General features: G+C 38.8%; 1 protein-coding gene across 9 annotated transcripts in view; it reads left to right on the plus strand.

Annotated features, from left to right (window-relative positions):
* TAB2 (TGF-beta activated kinase 1/MAP3K7 binding protein 2) overlaps positions 1-17,137 on the plus strand; it is a 61,144-nt gene extending 44,007 nt beyond the window's left edge. For 8 of the 9 annotated variants that reach the window (XM_040697638.2, XM_419660.6, XM_040697639.2 and 5 more), the window contains exons 3-7: positions 1,902-3,411; positions 11,287-11,447; positions 12,074-12,167; positions 13,426-13,506; positions 15,100-17,137. In XM_040697638.2, the coding sequence (XP_040553572.1) occupies positions 1,902-3,411; positions 11,287-11,447; positions 12,074-12,167; positions 13,426-13,506; positions 15,100-15,245 (1,992 nt within the window). In that variant the 3' untranslated portion in view covers positions 15,246-17,137. Of the gene's footprint in view, positions 1-71; positions 1,724-1,901; positions 3,412-11,286; positions 11,448-12,073; positions 12,168-13,425; positions 13,507-15,099 lie in introns of those variants that run through there. The other variant, XM_046939173.1, reaches the window with a different exon arrangement.
* Positions 17,138-20,297: the final 3,160 nt, after the last annotated feature.

Here is a 20,297-nt window from a genome sequence, read left to right on the forward strand (position 1 = left end):
TGCAAGCCTGGCCTGGTCCTCTTTGCTTTGACTATTTTTTTTTTTTTTTTTTTTTTTTTTTTTTTTTTTTGGCCTTTCTGTTAGTACTTTTCGTTCACTGAAGTTCATGCAAAATCTTTAAGATTTCTAGCTTGTTTTTTTATGGCATCCTGTCCCTTTTCTGGCTCCCTTTTCTTCTTTGCAATGGATACAAGGCTACCATTACTGTATTTTCTTACCCACTGTTCTTTCTTAGTTTGATTCCTGTCTTCAGTGCTAACTTTATTTGATTCTTTTGTTCTCTTGTGCTTATTCCAGTCTAGACCCATTATGTGTACAGTCATTTGACCCACTTTCATCTCTCTCAAGACATTTCTGCAACAATTCTTTTATGTGACTGGCTAGTTAGATGGCCTTTAGAAAACCCTGTATTTTTTTTTAATAAAGCTTTTTTGTTGTTTGGATTGGGTATTTTTTTTTTTTAATTATTATTTAAGAATTCAGAACTTCATCTGGCCTGTATCAACACATAGTTTTGGTTTTGTGGGTGGAGTTTAGCTCATCCTCCCTCTCCCACTTCTGTTATGTGTTCTTTTTTCCTTCGGTAGTTTTTTTCAGGTAGAGGCAGGCTTGCTTTGTCTGCACAGCTCTGTCCGAGCCCTCACCTTGCTGAAGGAGCTACTATCTACTAGTTTAACAGAAATAACTTGGTGCAAAGCTTGTAGCATGGAACACTTTCTCTTGCTTGTGTGTTCTTTAACTATTTGATAATGTTACTACTTGGCATGTGCAATATTTTCCTTGATCATTTTTCTTCTTTCTTGTAACTGGTGTTCAGTGTGTTTGGATGAATTTGACACCTAGTTTGTTTTTACAACATCTGGGCCTTAACAAGGGCTTTTCTGGCTGAAAGCAATAACTTATTTCTTGAGGTGAGAGCTGGAGAGAGGAGTGTACAGGAAGTAATATGGACAGAGCACAATGTTCTGAAATTATGCCACCAGCACACGTTGGCTCTTTTAGTAAGGCCCTTATGTAGGAAAACTGTTACGGAGATCTGAGTACAGTATTATTAAATGTGTGGAAATATAGAGCTAGGATTAGCAGTTGGTTTCCTTCAGATATCCTCTTAAAAAAGCAAATTAGCTAGGTGGTGGTTTTTAAGTTTCTTTATTACAGGTTTTATAAAGTAATCTTATACAAATGTAAGTATTTAAAAGCTTTGCAAACAGTGGCTTAAATGACCCCTGGGTTTTCATTAATATTTTCAACTTGCAAAAAAGTGATCATATGCTGTGTGTGCACAAACTGAGTTTTTACGTTGCTTCTGAAGTCATATGTTCCTGTGCAACTTCTTTGGTCTGCATGTTTCTTCTCTGCAGACGATTTAGCTTTCATTTTCAGCAGGAGTTACTGGATAACTGGTATTGAAGTGTTTGCAAAAAGTTTTGGTTTTTTTTTTTTTTTAAGTAAACATGTAATTTGATTTTAAGATGTTGACCAGTACTGTACATGTGCAGGTACTGTGAGTCTGTTCTTTCTGTCATTTTCTTCTCAAGCCAGAGATGTGGTCATTGATGGAGATTGTTCTGAAATTCAGAGGGAATAGCAAAAGTATTCATTCACTGTGTATCATATTGTACCAAGTTAGCTTATCGAGATCCAAGATGTCACTGTCATTGCTTCAGCAGCAGTGCAGACTTCTGTTCTTGATTCCAGTGACTGAGTTGCTGTTCTCAAAACAGTAAGCTTCACATGCAAGCCCTTTGTGTGTATGTTTGTAATTGCTATGCTGGCCAACCACCTAAAGCTTTCCATTTGATGCTACATTGTTAACTTTTCACTGATGGTTTTGTGGTTATATTTATCTAACCATAACAGTATTTTATCAGTAATGTCAAACTTTCATCTGTCTTTTATAGAATAACAATAATTTGGATGCCTGTTGTGCAGTTCTGTCTCAGGAGAGCACAAAGTATCTCTATGGTGAAGGAGACCTAAGTTTCTCGGATGATTCTGCAATTCCTGGACTACGAAATCACATGACATCTCTTAATTTGGATTTGCAGTCACAGAATGTGTATCACCATGGAAGAGATGGAAGAATGAATGGAAGTAGGACTCTAGCTCACAGTGTTAGCGATGGACACCTTCAAACCAAGCAGCCCAACAATGAACTATTTCAGCAGGAACCACAGACTGCACCTGCGCAGGTTCCACAAGGATTTAATGTCTTTGGAATGGGTAATACAGTTAGTGCTTCTAATCCAGGGCAACATCTTGGATTTCACCTAGGCAGCAAAGGAGTATCTAACTTGTCTCAACAAACACCCAGATTCAACCCAATCATGGTAACCTTAGCCCCAAATATTCAGCCTGGCCGCAATACCCCTACATCTTTGCACATACATGGTGTACCTCCTCCTGTACTTAACAGTCCACAGGGAAATTCTATCTATATTAGGCCTTATATCACAGCTCCTAGTGGTACAGCTCGACAGACACAGCAGCAGGCAGGCTGGGCATCTCAGTTTAATCCTATGCATCCTCAGCAAGTCTACCAGCCTTCGCAGCCGAGTCCTTGGACTACTCTTCCTACATCCAATACTACGCCACATACCTCATCGCAACACTCAACGCAGCCGAATCAGCAAGGCCACCAGACTTCTCATGTCTATATGCCTATCAGTTCTCCTACTACTCCACAAGCACCTATGATTCATTCATCTGGTAGCGCACAATCCTCTGCTCATAGCCAATACAACATTCAGAATATATCCACAGGACCTCGCAAAAACCAAATTGAAATCAAACTTGAACCACCACAGAGAAATAGTTCTTCTAAGTTGCGTTCAACTGGCCCTCGCACCTCCACTACTCCCTCTTCCCTCAACAGCCAGACATTAAGTAGAAGTCAGCCCACTGTTTACATATCGGCCAGTCCTCCAAATACTGATGAAGTGATCACACGTGGTCAGCCTAAGGTCTACATTTCAGCAAATGCCACCACAGGAGATGATCAACTAGTACGGAACCAGCCCACGCTTTTCATATCAACAAATCCTGGAGTATCTGCCACTTCTAGGAATATGTCTGGTCAAGTAAGCATGGGTCCTGCATTTATTCATCACCATCCACCCAAGAGTCGAGCAGTGGGCAACAGCACCACTGCAACCTCTCCTCGAGTGGTTGTTACGCAGCCTAACACAAAATATACTTTTAAAATTACAGTTTCTCCAAATAAGCCCCCTGCAGTTTCCCCAGGGGTAGTCTCCCCAACCTTTGAGCCTACAAACCTTCTAAACCTTCCTGATCACTATGTTGAACCAGAGGGTATCCAGCATCTTACTGACCCTGTTTTAGCACATGTGGATAGGATCAGTGATGCACGAAAATTGAGTATGGGATCTGATGATGCTGCCTACACGCAAGGTAATATTCTTAATATAAGTAGTAGAGATTTCAACCAGATTGTCAATTCAGTATGTAAACTACAGAGCGTGAAACAGTTGATAAACCTTTGTGATATTAATATGTTATCTTCAACTCTAGCATTCTTGAGTATTTCCTGAATAAACAAAAAAGGTTTATAAGCAAGTCATAGATTTCTTTTTATGGCAAAGACATGTAACTGAATATTTGGAGATAATTCTCATTTGTCTTAAGAAGATATGTTATCTGTTTAATGAAGTGGAGTCACAGTGTCTTTGTTTTTATGTTGTTCTGAAGGAAACATCTTAGCTTGTGTAATTTGTCCTAGTGATTTAAAGTTAAAAGTCTACTGGCAGACATTTGGATCAGTTGAGATACTGTTTCCATTGGATACAGTTTCCTTTTTTTTTTCTCCCTTTTTGTGAGTGTTATTTAAGAACCAAGAAAAGCAAACTTCAAAAGCAAACTTCCAAAGCAGTCAGTTGGACAAAGTGTTTGCCTCTGTTTCCTAATGGTTGCCTGACAGTAAAATGCTGAAAGTCTTTATATTTGTGTTGTTAAAATGTGAAAAAAAGAACCGTACCAAAGGCAGTTGTTTTAAGGGATTGATAGTGTAATAGAAGGATAAAACTTAAATGTGATACAGTAACCCAGTTTAAAACTTTTTTTTTCCATTTTCATATTTTTTTTCTCACTTTTATTACCATCCTGATGGTTTATTAACCCTGTTGGGGGCTTTTCTATGAAGTTGTTGAATGGATCTTAGCATCTTTATTCAGTGTTCAGGGTAGGTTGTCAAAATCTTTCAATTTATTGATACATTTCAGACTCAACATTAAAACACTGGTTTGTTCTTTGAACACTCTAAATGTTCTTTTGAGTATACTTTTTGTGTAAGTACATTAATTAGGACAGTGAAAGGACGGTGTGCATCTGGAGTACACCAGTAACAAAGTTAACTGAAAGTGATTATAGCTTATGCACTTCTTCTGGATGCAGTTATATTGTTGTTGGTAAGAGCCTGACTCCTGCACAGTCTCTATAGGCTGGTAGATATCAGTATCTAATTTATCAAGTTGAGGCAGACTTGCAAAGCCCATTTCTGCTACGCAGCCTAGAATTCAGAAGTTTTGAATGGCACATAGCTTTTGTGGGGCCCAGCTGTTCTTGAGGCCAAGGCAGACACAGTTTTTAGATTAGATGTATGATGTGGGCTGGTTTAGCTTTTGTCTCCATGCTGACTTTGGAGAAATACCTTCATTTTGTGTAGTTCATTCAGTAGTTCAAATGAAATACGCTCATGTTTCCCAAGTTCTTTGTATTCAGAAATGCTTGGGATTTCTGGCATTACGTTGCTCTATTTCTTCTGCAATGTGCAGTATTTTTTATTTTCTGTTATGATTCGATCTTTTGAAAGTTGAGAAGTGCGTGACTTGACCTACTGCTATGACCTTGATTTCTGGAAGACCTACTGAGTACTACTAGACCTAGATCTTTCACTTAGAGGTGGTTAGGTGTTTGGGTTTTTGGTTTTTTTTTTTTCTAATTTTAATGGTGTGCTGTTGTGGTTTTTGTTTGTTTGTTTTTAGCATATTAAACGTGATTTGAATTACTTGATGCTTTCTGTTGTGAGGGACATATTCTAAACTGCATCTAGTTTAGCAAGAGCGTGCAGAAACCTAGGTGCTTGTCTCACTTTAATTTTAGCCAAAACAGATGAGTCGTTTCTCTGGCTATGATTAGAGAAAAAAATGCATTTTCATCAGCTTTTCCATTTCTGCCCAGAATGCTCCGTATCTTGGCAGGGAGAACTAAATCTGGCTTAGGATAGGAGGAATGTGAAAAGTAGAGCTGGTTTGGTGTCAAAGGAGATCTCTTTCACTATGTTCCAGTGAAATGGATTCATAAGCACAGGAGAACAGAAGATGTTGGACCTGTCTGCAAGTAATGCCTGCCACTGTCCTTCTTTTGCTGAAAAGCAGAGGGATTTGATGATGACAGGATTATTCCATCATTTCCTCTCAGAAATACGTCCTTGACTAGGATGCCTACATATCAGAATTTCAGCTTGATGTCAACAGGCAGGATGAAACAGTTATCCTCAAGAAGGGAAGGATAGTCTGGGACAAGGATTTCAGGTGGGCAGTAGTAGCATGGGATAAAAACAGCTCAGGTCTAACCAGTATAGAGCAGAATGACCTCTGGCTGTGAGAGAATTCTCTGCTCATTGAGAACCGGGGGCAGATATTGGGAGTCAAGAATACTATTCTTCTGGCAGCAGTTGGCCGTGGAGCTCTCTGATAAAGCACAAGGCTTGTCTGCCTGGTAGTTTATCAGTAAGCAACAGTTAACTCCTTGGAATAAAGTGGCGGGTTCTCATTGTGTAAATCTGAAAAATCTAAACCCCGTTGATGACCCACAGGAAGGTTGGCTTTCCATGATTGAGTTTCTTTCCAGGTTTCTGTTGAGGGAGGATTTTAAAAATGCAAACAAGGAAAGTATTGTTCAGTATTCATACAGAGTTACAAAGTCATGAATCCAAACATCCAGAAATGAAAACATTTCAGAGCAAAGGTTATCTGTGGAGCTTTCTTTCAATTACAGTGTGTGTAGGCATTCCAGTCTTTTTCTTGATTCCGTTTCTGGTTTTTTGCCGTGGTTTCCTCTGCTGTTCTCTCCAGTAAGTCTCAGTGGGTAGTAGAAGTCTGCTGCAGATTTTTGTTTAGCTTGCTGCCAGAACTAGAGGTTGTGCAATGTGAAAGGGAGTAGGGTAATAGATCAAAGTGATGCAGTTAAGACACTCAACTGTTAGCTTGGAATACTAGGTTGTATCTCTGCAGCTGGCTTGGTGATGTCAAGAAAGTCACTGTCAGCAGACGTTTCTGAAGCAGTTGCTAATTATATGTTCCTTGTTTTTTGGAATTCCAGTTTGAAATCCTGTGGACTTGCTCATGGAAACGTTGACAGCATCCATCCACTAGTGAAGTCAATAATATTAATAATGTTAGAAAAAAATCTTACTAGGAGCATGCTGAAAAGCCAAACAAAGATGAATTTTTATGCTAATCACTTTAATATTAGTTCTCTGTACGAGAGTATCAATTCCCATTAGTTCAGATATTTCAATGCATAATATAATTTTACTAATATACTTAGCTGAGGTTTCAATATATTATGTAACGTGCCTTATGGATGAAAAGGTGAAATTCGGTTAGAAACTGAGAATTTGGTACTTAGAAGTGTTTTTCTATTACGTACAGTCACTGTGTACACAGTCTTATGTTGAGTAATGAGGCTAAGCAGTTACTAGTAATTGCTTATTCTCTGCAGAGCGTTCAGCCTGTATAATGGATAGGCAGCTGGGCTCTGAAGAAAATACATTAATTCTGGAATAAAATCTTCAGCTTAATGTTTTCATACTAGTGAGTTTGCTGAAGTCCCTTAGTTCACTGCTACTTGGCTTTTGACTGATGTTTTTGTTATTTTTATCTTTCAACTTTGAGAGGGGCTGGTATGCTGCATAGTAAACAGACTTACTCATCTGTACCAGGTACAGATATTTCTGTGGATATACATTTATTTAGCAGATCTTGTCACTGCGATTTAATGTAAATATACTGATTGCAAAACTACTTAGTAACTTGACATTTTGCACAGTTCTTCTTTTTGTTTCTCGAAGCTTTTAAAGCTTTCAGGAGGAGTGGAAGCCGCAGGAAAGAAAGTCCTAACCAAACCTCACAGATGTTCAGAAATAAAAGATCTGAGTGATACAGCTGTGCCCCAGCTTCAAGAGGCCTCCAGTTAGTTGCATCATGTGACATAAGAAAATATACAGCCTTATATTTGGCTCTATGTATCAGGCATATACACTAAGTGGAGCACAAACAAAAAGTGAGAAGAGTATCGGAAGGGAGAAACAAATCAGAAAGAACTGTTGAAAATGCCTAGTAAATGATGGAATTTCCTAGAGTTTCAAATGTGGATTTTGAAAACATGCACAAACAGCATTCTTAAGAATTTCACTGATCTATTGATGCAGAGTAATTGCATTACCAGAATTCCACTTCCCTCCAAATTTGACCAAGAAATTTTGAGTCTGCAAATTCATAGATCTATAGAGTAGGGTGAAATTGTTGTGTTCCTGGATTAGCTTTTCTGTTAGAAATGCATCAACAGTGTTTGTTTAAAAATTCAAGTTCACAGGTGCTTTGAGAAATCAGTTAGGTGTACCTCTTCAAACACAAGCTTTATTTGGCACCTGTTAGAATGGGTCTCTGGTATAGGAGTAGTGACCTTTTGTCCTGCACAGTTTCTTGCTTCCTGTAATTGCAATGGTTTGCAGCTGTTTCGTGGTTAAGTGCCACTGTTTCCTTTGACATTGAAGTGCACATCTGCCAGAGAACTGAAGTGAACTGCTCTTTCCAGTCAGCTGAATGTAGAATGCAGAGACTGAAAAAAGCTGAAGGTGCACAGTATCCTGTTTCCACCTAATGAAAAGACTGGTCATCAAAGCTGTTCAAATTGTGGTACACTAGCAGTTAGACAAGGAGGAAGTCTTTATATTTCTTGTACTAGGGTGATTACAGTAAATAGCTTCTTTTTAAGGATATCTGAATATGTACGTGCAAGCCTGAGCCTTTCTGGCTTGTATTACAGTTAGCCTATGGAGAGTTAACTGTGATGTGCCAGTGTTGCCCACACAGGTAGAATTTCATTCCTGCAAGTAACACAGGATTATCAAGAGTAGACCATTAAATGTCTCCACTAGAGCTATTACCTGAATTGTGTGAGGGCTGCTCTGAAAGTAATGCCTCCTATTTTATTATGTTGGCCCACGTCAGGGGTGGATGTTGGTGATGTGGCAGTAGAGACTGAACCTTTCCACCAAATATTCCATTGGATGCTGCTGCTGTGTGACAGATGGCAGCAGAGGGGCAGTCTGACAAGTTGGCATCTGACATGGAAGTGTATATAAACGAAGGGTGTCTCATTGAATCCCTTCACACAGGAAAAATGGCACCCACTGACATTCATCAATGCTTGCTGAACATTTCTGGAGACCAAACAGTGGATGTGAGCCCAGTGAGGTTTCGGCCTTGGTGACAGTGGCAGTGGGTCACCTCTGCTGGTGCAGATTGTTACAAGCGTGACATGCAGGCTCTTGCTCATTGCTGATGAAAATGCATGGCTAATGGTGGTGACTGTGTTGAAAGAGAGAGTTTTGTAGCTGAAAATTTGCTCTACCAAATAGTGTTACTGACAGGAGGCGTTAGGTTGGAATGACCCTACGTAGTTAATTCAGTTAAGAGAAAACTTCATAGTTTTCTCTTAACATTTCCAGTTGCTCTGATCAACGCTAGGGGGGGCTGATTACTTACTTGCTGCTCTTCATTAATAAGCACTGAGGAGGTGGGTGGATTTTGTCACCTCATTATTTTTCTACAGCTGCCAAGTTAATATTTATGCAAAATGGCCAAATTCTATATAAAATCCACCACTTGGACCAATGTCTTGTCAGTTCCTTATCCAAGTTATTTTTAATAGACAATATTTAGCACTGGAGTGTCAAATAATCATTTTTCTTTAATAGTAATATAAATTTTATAACGAGTGTGTTTAAAATCTGTTGGGACTTAAAATGGTAAAATAGTTGCAGAGCTGCTAGGAGAGAAAATGAAAATGCTGTGGGCATCCATCAGTCCTTTTTGCACCCTGTGCAAGTCCGTAATGACGGCTGAATTTCTAAACCAAAGATGCTGGAGAACATAGAAATGAGTTGTTTGCTTTCCCTCTATAAGGGGGAAAAAAAGCCCTTTAGAGAGTCCACTCTTATTCACGGTCATACTCATGAGTGCATGTGTCCTGGAGGCACTGTGATGATGCTCTTTCTCATCTTCCACATCCAGCACTATTGCTGCTAACTGACAGCCTGCATCTGTAGTTGGACAGGTCTGAGGAGTTTCATGTCTGCTTGGTAGCGCACAGCTGTGTTACCGTAGGTCACATAGCAGTAACTTGGCCTTCAAGGAGTTGATTCAACAGTAATACCAAGGCAGTGAAAATAGAAGAGGCTATCTAAAAGTGGAAAAATAAGTCTGGAAGGAAGAAGGCTTTGTGATTTCCTTGCAAGAATAGGGGCAAAGTAGTCTTTGATTTCCTTTCTTTATTATTGCAGCTATCTTCCTAGCTCCTAGTAGATCATAAATAGAAAAAAGTTCTTTTCTTCAGTTGTTCATAAAATGCTGTTCAACTGGGGAGGCTGTCTTTGGAGACTACTTACCTGATGATTCCCAGTCTTCAACAAAAATCTACATCTTGGAGTTTCTGTTACTGTACTTTTATGCTACAGAAGAGCACAGCTGCACCTTCTGTTGTAGCATGGATAGTGGCGACCACAAATAAATAGCTGCACCTTCTGTTGTAGCATGGATAGTGGCAACCACAAATAAATAGATGTCTTTCTTTAAACAATTCTAAATTGAACAAAAACATGTAGAAACCTTTACAGCTCTGTCATTTCATTATCTTTTAAACACATAACTCAAAAGCCTGGACTGAATCTGGGTGCAGCCTTGTGGCTCTATAACTGTACAAAAATAGTTTGGCACAGTTCCTCCTTCTGAGGAAAGACCAAGCACAATGTGTGAATGAAATGGCAGGACTTGCAATGAACGGCAGTTCTACCTGCTTGAAAATGAGAAAAGCTTCGTATTTTTTATATGCTTTTCTTTTTTTTCCGTGATGCTACTGCTCAGGAAACCTAGCCAGCCAAATTAGGAGTGCTTTGAACTTAATGCTACCTGAGAAACACAGATTCATTAAGCCTTGCATTTCAGCCAGTCTCGTTTAAACAGGTTGTTTCTGAGGAAGATTCCTGTCTTTTTTAGTACTTTGTTGTTGCTATTTCTCATTCATTTCAGAAGTGCTACAGAAGTACCTGTAGTCATATTAATATGATTTAGTAATTTAATTGATGGATGACTATGCAGCAGTTGAAATGATTGGGTTTATTTAATGGAATACTTCTTTCACTTGTACTGAAAGTGAACTATGCCTTTGAGCAGCATTATCTGCTCATGTGGTGATACTTTGCAGTATACCTGTCCTTAATGAAATAAACTCCTTAAATTGTATGTATTCAATTGCTTGTTCTACTTAAGTTCTTTAGGTTTAAAAAGACGTGATTTAAATGCTAACTTGGTTGTCTCTAAATTAAGTCTTCATATGCTATTTAATGTACAAATAGTGAGCAGTGAGAGAAATTAGAAGCTGAGCTAATGGTTGGGGGATGAAATTACTCACAGTCCAGCCTCTGTGATAAATATAGCTAATGTTTACCAGCAGTATCGCTTGTAGTACTTTCTGTTTTGGTTTCACTTGATGTCTCCTGCTATGAAAAGAACACTGGATTGTGTTCCAATCCAAATAGCAATAAAATGAAAAATCTCATTTCTTACCTACCATAGTGCTCTGTCATGCAGCTGTCTCTGAAGTCTACATCATGCCATCTCTTTTACTGTGAGTGGGCAAAACACAATGCAAGAAAATGTGTTAGCTTCTGAAAGCTATTCTCATAGTTTTGCTGGATTATTAAAAAAAGACTTTTGTAGATTACAGCTACATTTTGCATGATCTTCTGTTACGTTATATGACTTTCTCATTGTATCTGCTTGTTATCTGTGATTGATTTATGCTGTTTTGCAAAATGCAATGTTTTCTTTCTTCTGGCAGAGGCTTTCTTGTGAGGAGAATGGAAAAAGAATCTGTAGAAATGTTTGTCTGTATTTCCCCAAAGGAATACTAGCTTTCATCTTTATCTGATGTTGTCGTGGAAGGGATAATGAAGTAGATAAAATGGGACTTTATGTATTACAGCTTTACTGGTACATCAGAAGGCCAGGATGGAGCGACTTCAACGAGAACTTGAGATTCAAAAGAAAAAGTTGGATAAACTAAAATCAGAGGTCAATGAAATGGAGAATAATCTGACACGAAGGCGGCTGAAAAGATCGAATTCTGTTTCCCAAATTCCATCAGTAAGTTGAAACGGCTGTAGGCTATAAGCCTAAACCACAAGCATGGGCTGTTACAGCAAATTAAAGGAATAGTAGCTCATATATTGACAGTATATGCTAGCAGTAGGTAGCATACCTAGAATTAAACAGGTGAACAGCGTAGTGCAGAGACTAAACATGTATTATTTAGCCATCAACCTTTCAGTTTGCCAGTTGTTGCTGCTTTCAATGTCAGAAAAGATTTGCACCTTGTGGTCCTTCCTGATGTTTTTATAAGAATGATCACCTAAAGGTTTATATTACTTAACGCTCATATGGCTATTCACAGAGTATTTTTTTCGTGTGTATACTAATCTCAAAGAGAACTGATAACGCACTGGTTTTCAGTCCAGAAGATAGCCATTGATCTGGTGGGCCATTGGCTGTGTTCTATCCACAATCTGGAGTTTGTTCAGTCAGCTCTGAAGTCTGATGAGAGGAGAGTTCAGTGGGTCTGAAAGCTTTGTCAAAGCTTATGCTTGGACAAATGAAACAATAAGGGAAAATTATTTTGTCTTCACTTCTAAAATTACTATCTACCTATGTGTGAATGATAACTGATACTAAAATTGGGGCACTTAGTCTAACAAGCAGATTTATTTTTTCAGCTGGAAGAAATGCAACAGTTAAGAAGTTGTAACAGACAGCTGCAGATAGACATAGATTGCCTAACCAAAGAGATTGATCTTTTTCAAGCAAGAGGTACAGTATGTTGTTAGTGCGTCAACAAGTGTTAATGTTAATTTTACTTTCTCCTTTCACTGTCTGCATGTATCAGAAGTGGCTGTGTTAAAAATACATGCACTGTGTTACCAGTAGATACGCTGTTTGCAAAATCATCATGTTAATTTAAGTGGAACTATGAAAGTAACTGTGTTCTATTTGTTTCTGTCAGCTATATGATTTTCCTAATCCCGTTGTTGTTCCTAGCTCTGAATTCTCTCCAAAGAGAGAATTGTGATGCCATTTATTTAAAAAATTACTGGGAAAAAAAAGCTCTTTGACCACTTGAATATCAGAGAAGAAGGGAAGAGTTTTCTAAATGATGTAGTCATACCTACACGTCCTTCTTTCTTGTCTTGCACTTCTGTCTTGTATTCAGTATCTCTAGCTAGCAAACAAAGTACCTTTGTAACACTGTGCTCTCCTCCTTCAACTTTCTCTGCCAACAGAGACACAGCCTTTGGTCATGAGGGAGAAACTCAGACAACTGAGCCAGTTTAATTGCTGCCCACACAATGTCCCCGTCTCTCCTTGCTCCCCATTCTTGTCAGTGTATAGAGCACTACTGTGCTTTACCTGTAGACCCTTTACAGAGCTAATACTGCACTCTATCCGGGGTGGGGGTGGAGGGAAGGAAAAGAAATTGGAATTACTGGAAACATCTACAGCTGGTGTGAGGGAGAGATGGGAAGGGAGGAATGAGGCAGTGAGAGAGAACGGACTGGTGCTTTCCACTTTGAGCAGTGGCAGGCTGTTTGATCAGCTTAGTCATGAGCCATGCGAGTTCTCCTTTAGACAGTGTACCTGCAGATAAGGAGAAAGTAAAAAGCTGTACGGGACACAATGTATAGAAGGTCATACATCTCTTCAGTACTGTTAGAATGTGGGAAATTTAGGTAAAATTTACAAATAAAATGCAGTTAAATAGTTATAAGTTAATAGTTATAAAATCTTATGAGAACAGGGGAAAGAAATAATTTAAAGAGATTGGGCAGTCAACTAAGAACGAGGCTGTAGAAGCGTGGATGCCTAAATTTTGTTTCTGACATCCTTATATTGCATATTTCAGTAAGTTTTTGTATTCTTGATGCTACTAATATCTCATGCAGGTCCTCACTGACACCTTGATATAAAAGATAAGCTAAATCATAACTACTAGAAAAAAAGAATATGCTTTTGTACCCAGGTGTATTTTAAACACAGTTGCACATTATTTTGTTTTCTTTTTTATTTTTAGGACCACATTTTAATCCCAGTGCTATTCATAATTTTTATGATAATATTGGATTTCTTGGTCCGGTGCCACCAAAACCCAAAGGTACTGTATTAGTAAATTTTTTGTTTTATGCTAATATCTGGTTTGCATCTAGTACTAAGCTCTTTCCTGTGATTCTAGATTAAATATTGACTGTGAAATAGATGATTTCTTCAAAAGCATAGTTTTTTGCCATTCGTACATTGAGGAAAGAGAAGTGTATTAAATGAGCTGTGCTTAAAGATGGCTAGTATGTCACAAGATAGTTAAAGGAAATGGAAACATCCACCTTTTTAGAAATGAGCATAAGACACAGGAGTGAAACTCAGATTACTTTGACATTGTCCTTGGTGAGGAGTGGGTTTGGTCATTGTCCTTGGTGAAGTTACTTATTACAGTAACTCGGTTACCTAGACTGGAGGATTTCCTTGCACTTTATGTAATAGTCTTAAGTAGCTGAAGAAAAGAGGGATGTTACCCAGTAGAGCAGTCAATATTCTGGAACTTATTAGTCTTGAACGTTCTACTTCCCCTTGAATTTTGCATGTGATTTTTATTTTTTGCCTTAGTGGGGTAATCAGTCAAACAAACAAATCTATCAAACAAAATAGAATAATTAGCTCTCATGCGTTACATACAGCAAAGGAGGAAAATTTGTAACAGCATCATAGCATGACCTAAAAAGACCACCCAGTGGAATAATTAATCCACTGCTGTTTCTGTGCAGTTTTTCTGTGCAGGAAGTTTTCTATATTTTGTGTGTGTGTGGATGGTCATTATAGAGTGCAGTAACTTTCACCACAGAATCTCTTCTGAAGAGAATTCTCTTTCAGAATGGCCTAGTTAAGTTCAATTTTTTTTTTTTATCCTTCAAATTGTGTGCAGCTCTTCCAGACTGGTACTGCTCTTCATGTTTTATAAGTTTGTTTTTAGTACTTCATTATCTAAACTGCTGATGAAAAACGGACCAAAATAAATCCATACACAGTCCTTTAAGATGTGTTGGTTTTATAGCTGGACCATGAAGAATGTCAGAACGAATCAGTTCTGTCAACTGTGTAGTTCCCTCTATGGTAGATAAATCTGAATGCTGTTGCTTTTTTCCCACCCACCAACCTGTTGTAGAAGGAAATGAAGATCATTTTTCCATGAGTAGTTGTTAACATTTGTGTTGAAATTCAAACATACACGTGTCTTATAACTGGACAGAGCTAGGCTTTGATTTTTCTTCAGTGTATCTGACTGCTTTTCTGGTTTGGGGAAGAGCTGCTGATACTCATTCTGGAGGCAGAATGTTAAATTCATGAAAAGGTTGCAGAGCATTTAGTTTATATCATTGTCCATAGACTTCAGACTTAATCTTTTTCACGTTCGGTATACTGGTTTTGTTCCCTGTGATTCTAAATTTCATCTCATGCAATAGCCTTGAGCGCAAGGGGGGCTGCTGGAAGCTTTGTGTAGCTCACATTGTACCATTTGACTGACTTACAATCAAGATGTAGCCGAGGGGGTGGTAAAAAGCTGCTTCTGTCGCTAGTAATAACTGCAGTTTTTGGAGGAACAGAATCGTTCTCAGTTAGTGAAAAAATCATCTCAGAATTCTTTCCATGCTGTTCTTGGTCAGTAACTGTTTGTCTTATCTCTTTCACGTGACAGATCAGAGGTCCATTGTGAAAACACCAAAGACTGTTCCAGACGCAGATGAAGATGAGGGAGCTCAGTGGAGTTGTACTGCCTGTACTTTTTTAAACCATCCAGCCTTAAATCGCTGTGAACAGTGTGAAATGCCCAGGCATTTCTGAGCCAACAGGCCTGTTATCTTCTGTAAAACCACAGCAAACGTACAAGGAACTATCCAGTCATTGGGGGCAGAAAAAAGCATTTTTGTGTAGGATTTTGTAAAACTGAAGGCGTGACGAGATGGCGTTTGTAATGTTAAATGTCAGCCCACAGAGCTAGTAATGCCTCAGTGTTGTGTCACAGGCAGTTGAAATTCATCGGCTGAAAGGTAATCTGCTGAAAGACTCAGTTGCCAGCTGCCTAAACCATGTACAGTATTACCATATCCCAGTAACACACACCGTGTTCAGTGCTTGGGTGTTGCCCATCCTCTTCTCTGCCCCGATGTCACTACTGAATTTTGACAGGGGAAAGGAATAGAGTGCTCGCATTTTTGTTTTCAGAGCTTTCAGTGAAACACTACATGCACAGAGGAAATCTAAAAGGAACAAGGTTTAACTATTTAAACTGTTTGCTGCCACATAGTGCCTTTGATAAAGGGAGGAACTTCACACACCAGTGGTACTCTTTGCCTTGTCTTCCCTGAAAACATCTCTGTGAAGCCAGAAACCAGTACAATCACATCTAAAGATGAAAAGGAAAAACTGCATGCGTTGTCTGTACAATACACACAGTGAAATACCCCAAAGCTTTTCCTACTGTACATAGCTCTAGAGCCTGCTTTAAGTGATTTCTTTTCTTCACCTTTATTATTTTCTTGTACTTCTGTATGTATAGTGTAATAGTCTTTTTGTTAACTTTCTTTTTTTTTCCCTTTAAGTGATTAAGCACGATCATGTCCCTTTTTTTTAAGCTTTTATCTGAGAGAAGCAATGCCTTAAAATAAGAGCATTAATAAGAAACTATGCACAAAATAGCTTTCCTCTGCTCATTCTGTACATTGCTCTTGTAAATGCTGATGATCTGTGAAGACCTGCAGATGCAGCGTGGTAAAAATGCAGGAAAAGTTGGAAGAGTTATGCATATAGTTCACTCTGTACACTGAGTTTTACGGTGGGTGACACAAGGTAGCATTTTGTCTGGCGTGAGGAAATAAACTAAGAAACTTTCAACCCACCAACAGATCAGCTTCTGATTTAAGCTTGCTTCATCTGCTGGGTATCTTGCAGACTCCTGAAGAGAGATTCGTTGGGGAAGTACACACAGTGCCAAATCAACAGCAGCAGCATCATACAGCTTTGTTCAAGAACTTTAAATGCTTTCCTGTTTTGGCAGCCAGTTTCTAAACCTGACTTGTGGTGAAGTCTCATATTTATAGAAAACAAGGATAGCAATATTTAGGACAACTGAAATAAAGGCTGGAAAAAAGAAATCAAACAGACTTGAACACTGAAGCAACCTCAAGCATCTCTTTTTTTTTGATGATCTATTTTTTTAAGGAAAATATTCACATGATCGGGAATGTATGTAACAGATGGAGAAAATGGAATTACAGTACGTATGAAAGACAGCACACGATTATGTAGCAGCACTTAAAGTGAGGCTGGAGGGAGTGCTAACTATGTAGCAAGAGACAAAGTAGACTGTCACCCACTGTAAACATTTGCCAGTGGACATTTTCATTAGGAATTTTACAAGTGATCTATGTGAATACACGAAGGCCTTTGTTTTGAAGGCTTTGCATTTTTTTATGTGGGAAGAAAATGCCAATCCCAGGTAATTAGGCAGTAGACCCAAAGCACTTGCATTCAATGCATTTTGTTTATAAAATGAGGCCTTGTTTTTCAGCTTCATCTGCAGTTCTATGTGAAGATTGACAAATCAGTTTTTACCTGTTTATTAATAAAACCTAATTTGGATATCTTGAGTTGATGGTTTTGTGATTTAGCTGGGTAAACTGTCTTTGTAACAGATAAGTTATTTATAAAAATTAAAAAAAAAAATTATATTCTAATGTTTGTTTTTGTGATTTGTTTACTTACTCCACGCTGTGGAGCAACAGAATGCTCAGCAGAGCGGTAAGTAGTAACAGTATTAAAAATAAGATGGTTTCTTATGGCCACAGGTTTCGTATGAACTTTTGGCTTGTATCTTGCTTCCATTCATTGTAATGGGAGGAGAGGAAAATGCCAGGTGTCAACAGTATGCTTTAAGGGTATATGACTTTAAAAATACAGTTTTCTAATTCAAAGTGAGCATCCACGTTGTCCAAGGTAATGTATGAAGTACTTCTGTGCACTGGTAATGTAAACATAGTTTAAGGACTAAGCTTTATTTTGCTGCAGTGTGTATTGTAATAGACATGGAACGTTCCTGGGCACGTCTGTTCCACTTGCTCCCTGTTTAGAAAGAGGCTTTGTGTGGTACTTGTCCTTTCCTGAGACACAGACTTGTACCTTCAGGGTTATTGTCTTCTTCCTGTATTTCATGCCATGTATACCATTGGACCTTGCTTCAAATTGATATCAATATATCAACGTACCACTATTCTGTTATTAAAGGGTGGGATTTTAACACTGTAAATGTTTTGAAGATGAAACAGAACTAGATTTCACAGCTGAATTTTCTTTTCTTCTTGGAAGATAAGTATAAAACACTGAATGCAGTAAGGTTAAAATTCATCCTGTGGGCATCGGTAGTTTCTCATGGATACTGCCTGGTGATTTTACATCTCTGTAATTTCTTTGTCAGGGATCTCTGTAATTGTGAAAACAAATAGAGGATGCCTTCTCATAGCAGAAAGGGAGAAGTACACTTCTTGACTTTCAGAGGTGGTCGTATTACTGACTGAAATATTCATCGTTTGGTCAAACTTCAGCATTGGAATAACTTCAGTAATGCTGGCAGTGAAACCAAGATGAGCTCTCAGGCGTCAGTTCTGTAGAAGTGATTTCAGTCCATGTTGTTACAGCTTTCTAGGCAAGTCAGAAGTGAGTCCTGTTGCTTAGGAGTATGGCTATGCTTCGGATTAACGGTGAGATTCGGTAATTTCTGTCCCACCTAATGATTTTAAAACTGTGTGATCAGTAATGCTGCCTGTCTATTTGTTTTATCCATGTGAATTTAGGAACCAGTTCTATGATGTTGAGATGTACATCTTCACTGCAAATTGTAGGTGCCCAGGGAGAACTCATTTTCCGTGTTAAGGAAAGCATCCTTGTAAGTGTTGCATTTCTTGAGTCATAGGCCTCTACCTTGTATGTGTGTTGGAGCCCAGACACAAATTGAAGGGAGAGTTGATAATAGATACTATAGAAGAATGTGCGTGTGTGTGTGTGTGTGTGTGTGTGTGTGTGTGTGTGTGTGTGTGTGTGTCTACACTCATCAGTACAAATGATCTGGTATTCTAAAATCAGAGTATTGCTAAGATTATGGAAGAAATCTTGCTGTACATCTAATGAGCTGGATTCTTAGTGATTCTTGTGGAGCCATGGTAACTCTTACTGATATGTAGTTCTAGCTTCAGATAGCAAGGAAATGCTTTGACTTATTTTATCTTTTGTTGATTGTTTTTTTTTTTAATTCCTTTCCTTGTAACTTGAACAGAAAGCACAAGTGTTAAAGTTCTGATCCCTTTCATTTTTAGAGTAGAATGATTGCAGTCCTTTTTCCAACCCTGACTATACTTGAGTATTTTTTTAGCTGCTTGTTTTGAAGGGCAGTCCTTGATTTTTACATAGTCCAGTGTATCTCCTGAGGTCCATTTTTGTGCAAGCTACAAAGAATGAGAGACCAGGAGTTAGTATGAAATGTTTGAGGGCTCCCGACTCCCTGAGGAGCTTAGGTGGTATAGAAACCCTTGATGCTGAACATGAAGAATGATGTGATCTGACTAAATTGCAACTTTAATTTTTTTTAATGTAATTCTCAATGCTTTTTATTTGTTTTTTCTATGATAAGCAATTCTGCACTTGTGTGCTTGCTTCTGTAGCAGAGTTACTCAGATACTGCCATCCTGAAGGAAGGAAGGCTGCTAAGAAAACTGAGCCAGGCTCTTTTCAGTGGTGCTCAGTGCTAATGCAAGAGACAGTGGGCACAAACTGGAATAGAGGAAGTTGCAGCCAAACACCAGGCACAGGCAGCACTTGTGCACTTTGCAGGTGACAGAGCACTGGGCCATGCTGCCCAGAGGGGCTGTGGGGTCTCCTTGGAGATCTCCATCCCTTGCCTGGATGTGGCCCTGGGCACCCTGCTCTGCGTGTCCCTGCTTGAGCAGGGGTTGGACCAGGTGGACCCTGAGATCCTCATCCACCTCAGCCAATCTGTGGTTCTGTTCATAGTGCGTATTATGTCCAAGCTTATTTAAAATAATAAATCACTGTGATATTGAATGGGAGTGCAGTGTTAGGAGAAAAGTAGCGTATCAGTTCGTGTATGCTTATTGTACTGCACAGATGAGCAATTGGGGGTGATTTTATAAACCTAATTCTGTATTCTTTATGGATGTGCATTGTGTTGTAGTTTTAAATTGTCGTACTGTTTTTTCTACACCATTTACAGGAGCACAGTGCCAAGGCAATTTTGATGTAGTTGAATTCGTAATAGATTGAAGCATTTTAATGTGTTCTTTTTTTCTTATTGAGTATTCAGTAAGCACATCCAGCTTGTGACTGATACGCTTTGCCTAGATTCAAGTTCCTTTTATCGTTCAGATCCAGGGTAGAGAAAAGAGGTGGTGGCAGTGCTGAAGGGATGTAAATAGGGAATGCCATCCCTTTTGTTCTTGTTATGCAAAAACAGGTGGTGGTTGCACCCCGCTAATTCATGGACTCAGATATGGTGAGCATAAATCCACAAACTCAACAGTTGGAAAGGATGTAAATAATTGCACCTTCATATATGTGACTGTGAAGACTTTCTTGTGTTCTTGTTCCAAAGCAGTGACCTTAGAAGTCCACTGGTACCAGTAAGTGGTTTTATCACATAGTGGAGTCAGTCACGAGAGGGAATTCACTGCTTCCTTGTGGATGGTTGAATCAATCAATGTGTTATGGTCCTCGGCAGCATGACCGGATATGTTTCTGATAGAAACATAAAATATTTCTGTTTCTTTACAGACTCATACGGTGCAGTGTTAAATAAGATAAGCAGAATAGTGGCAAGGATAGGGAAAA

This window comes from Gallus gallus, chromosome 3 (assembly GCF_016699485.2).
Source record: "Gallus gallus isolate bGalGal1 chromosome 3, bGalGal1.mat.broiler.GRCg7b, whole genome shotgun sequence".
Lineage (NCBI taxonomy): Eukaryota > Metazoa > Chordata > Aves > Galliformes > Phasianidae > Gallus > Gallus gallus.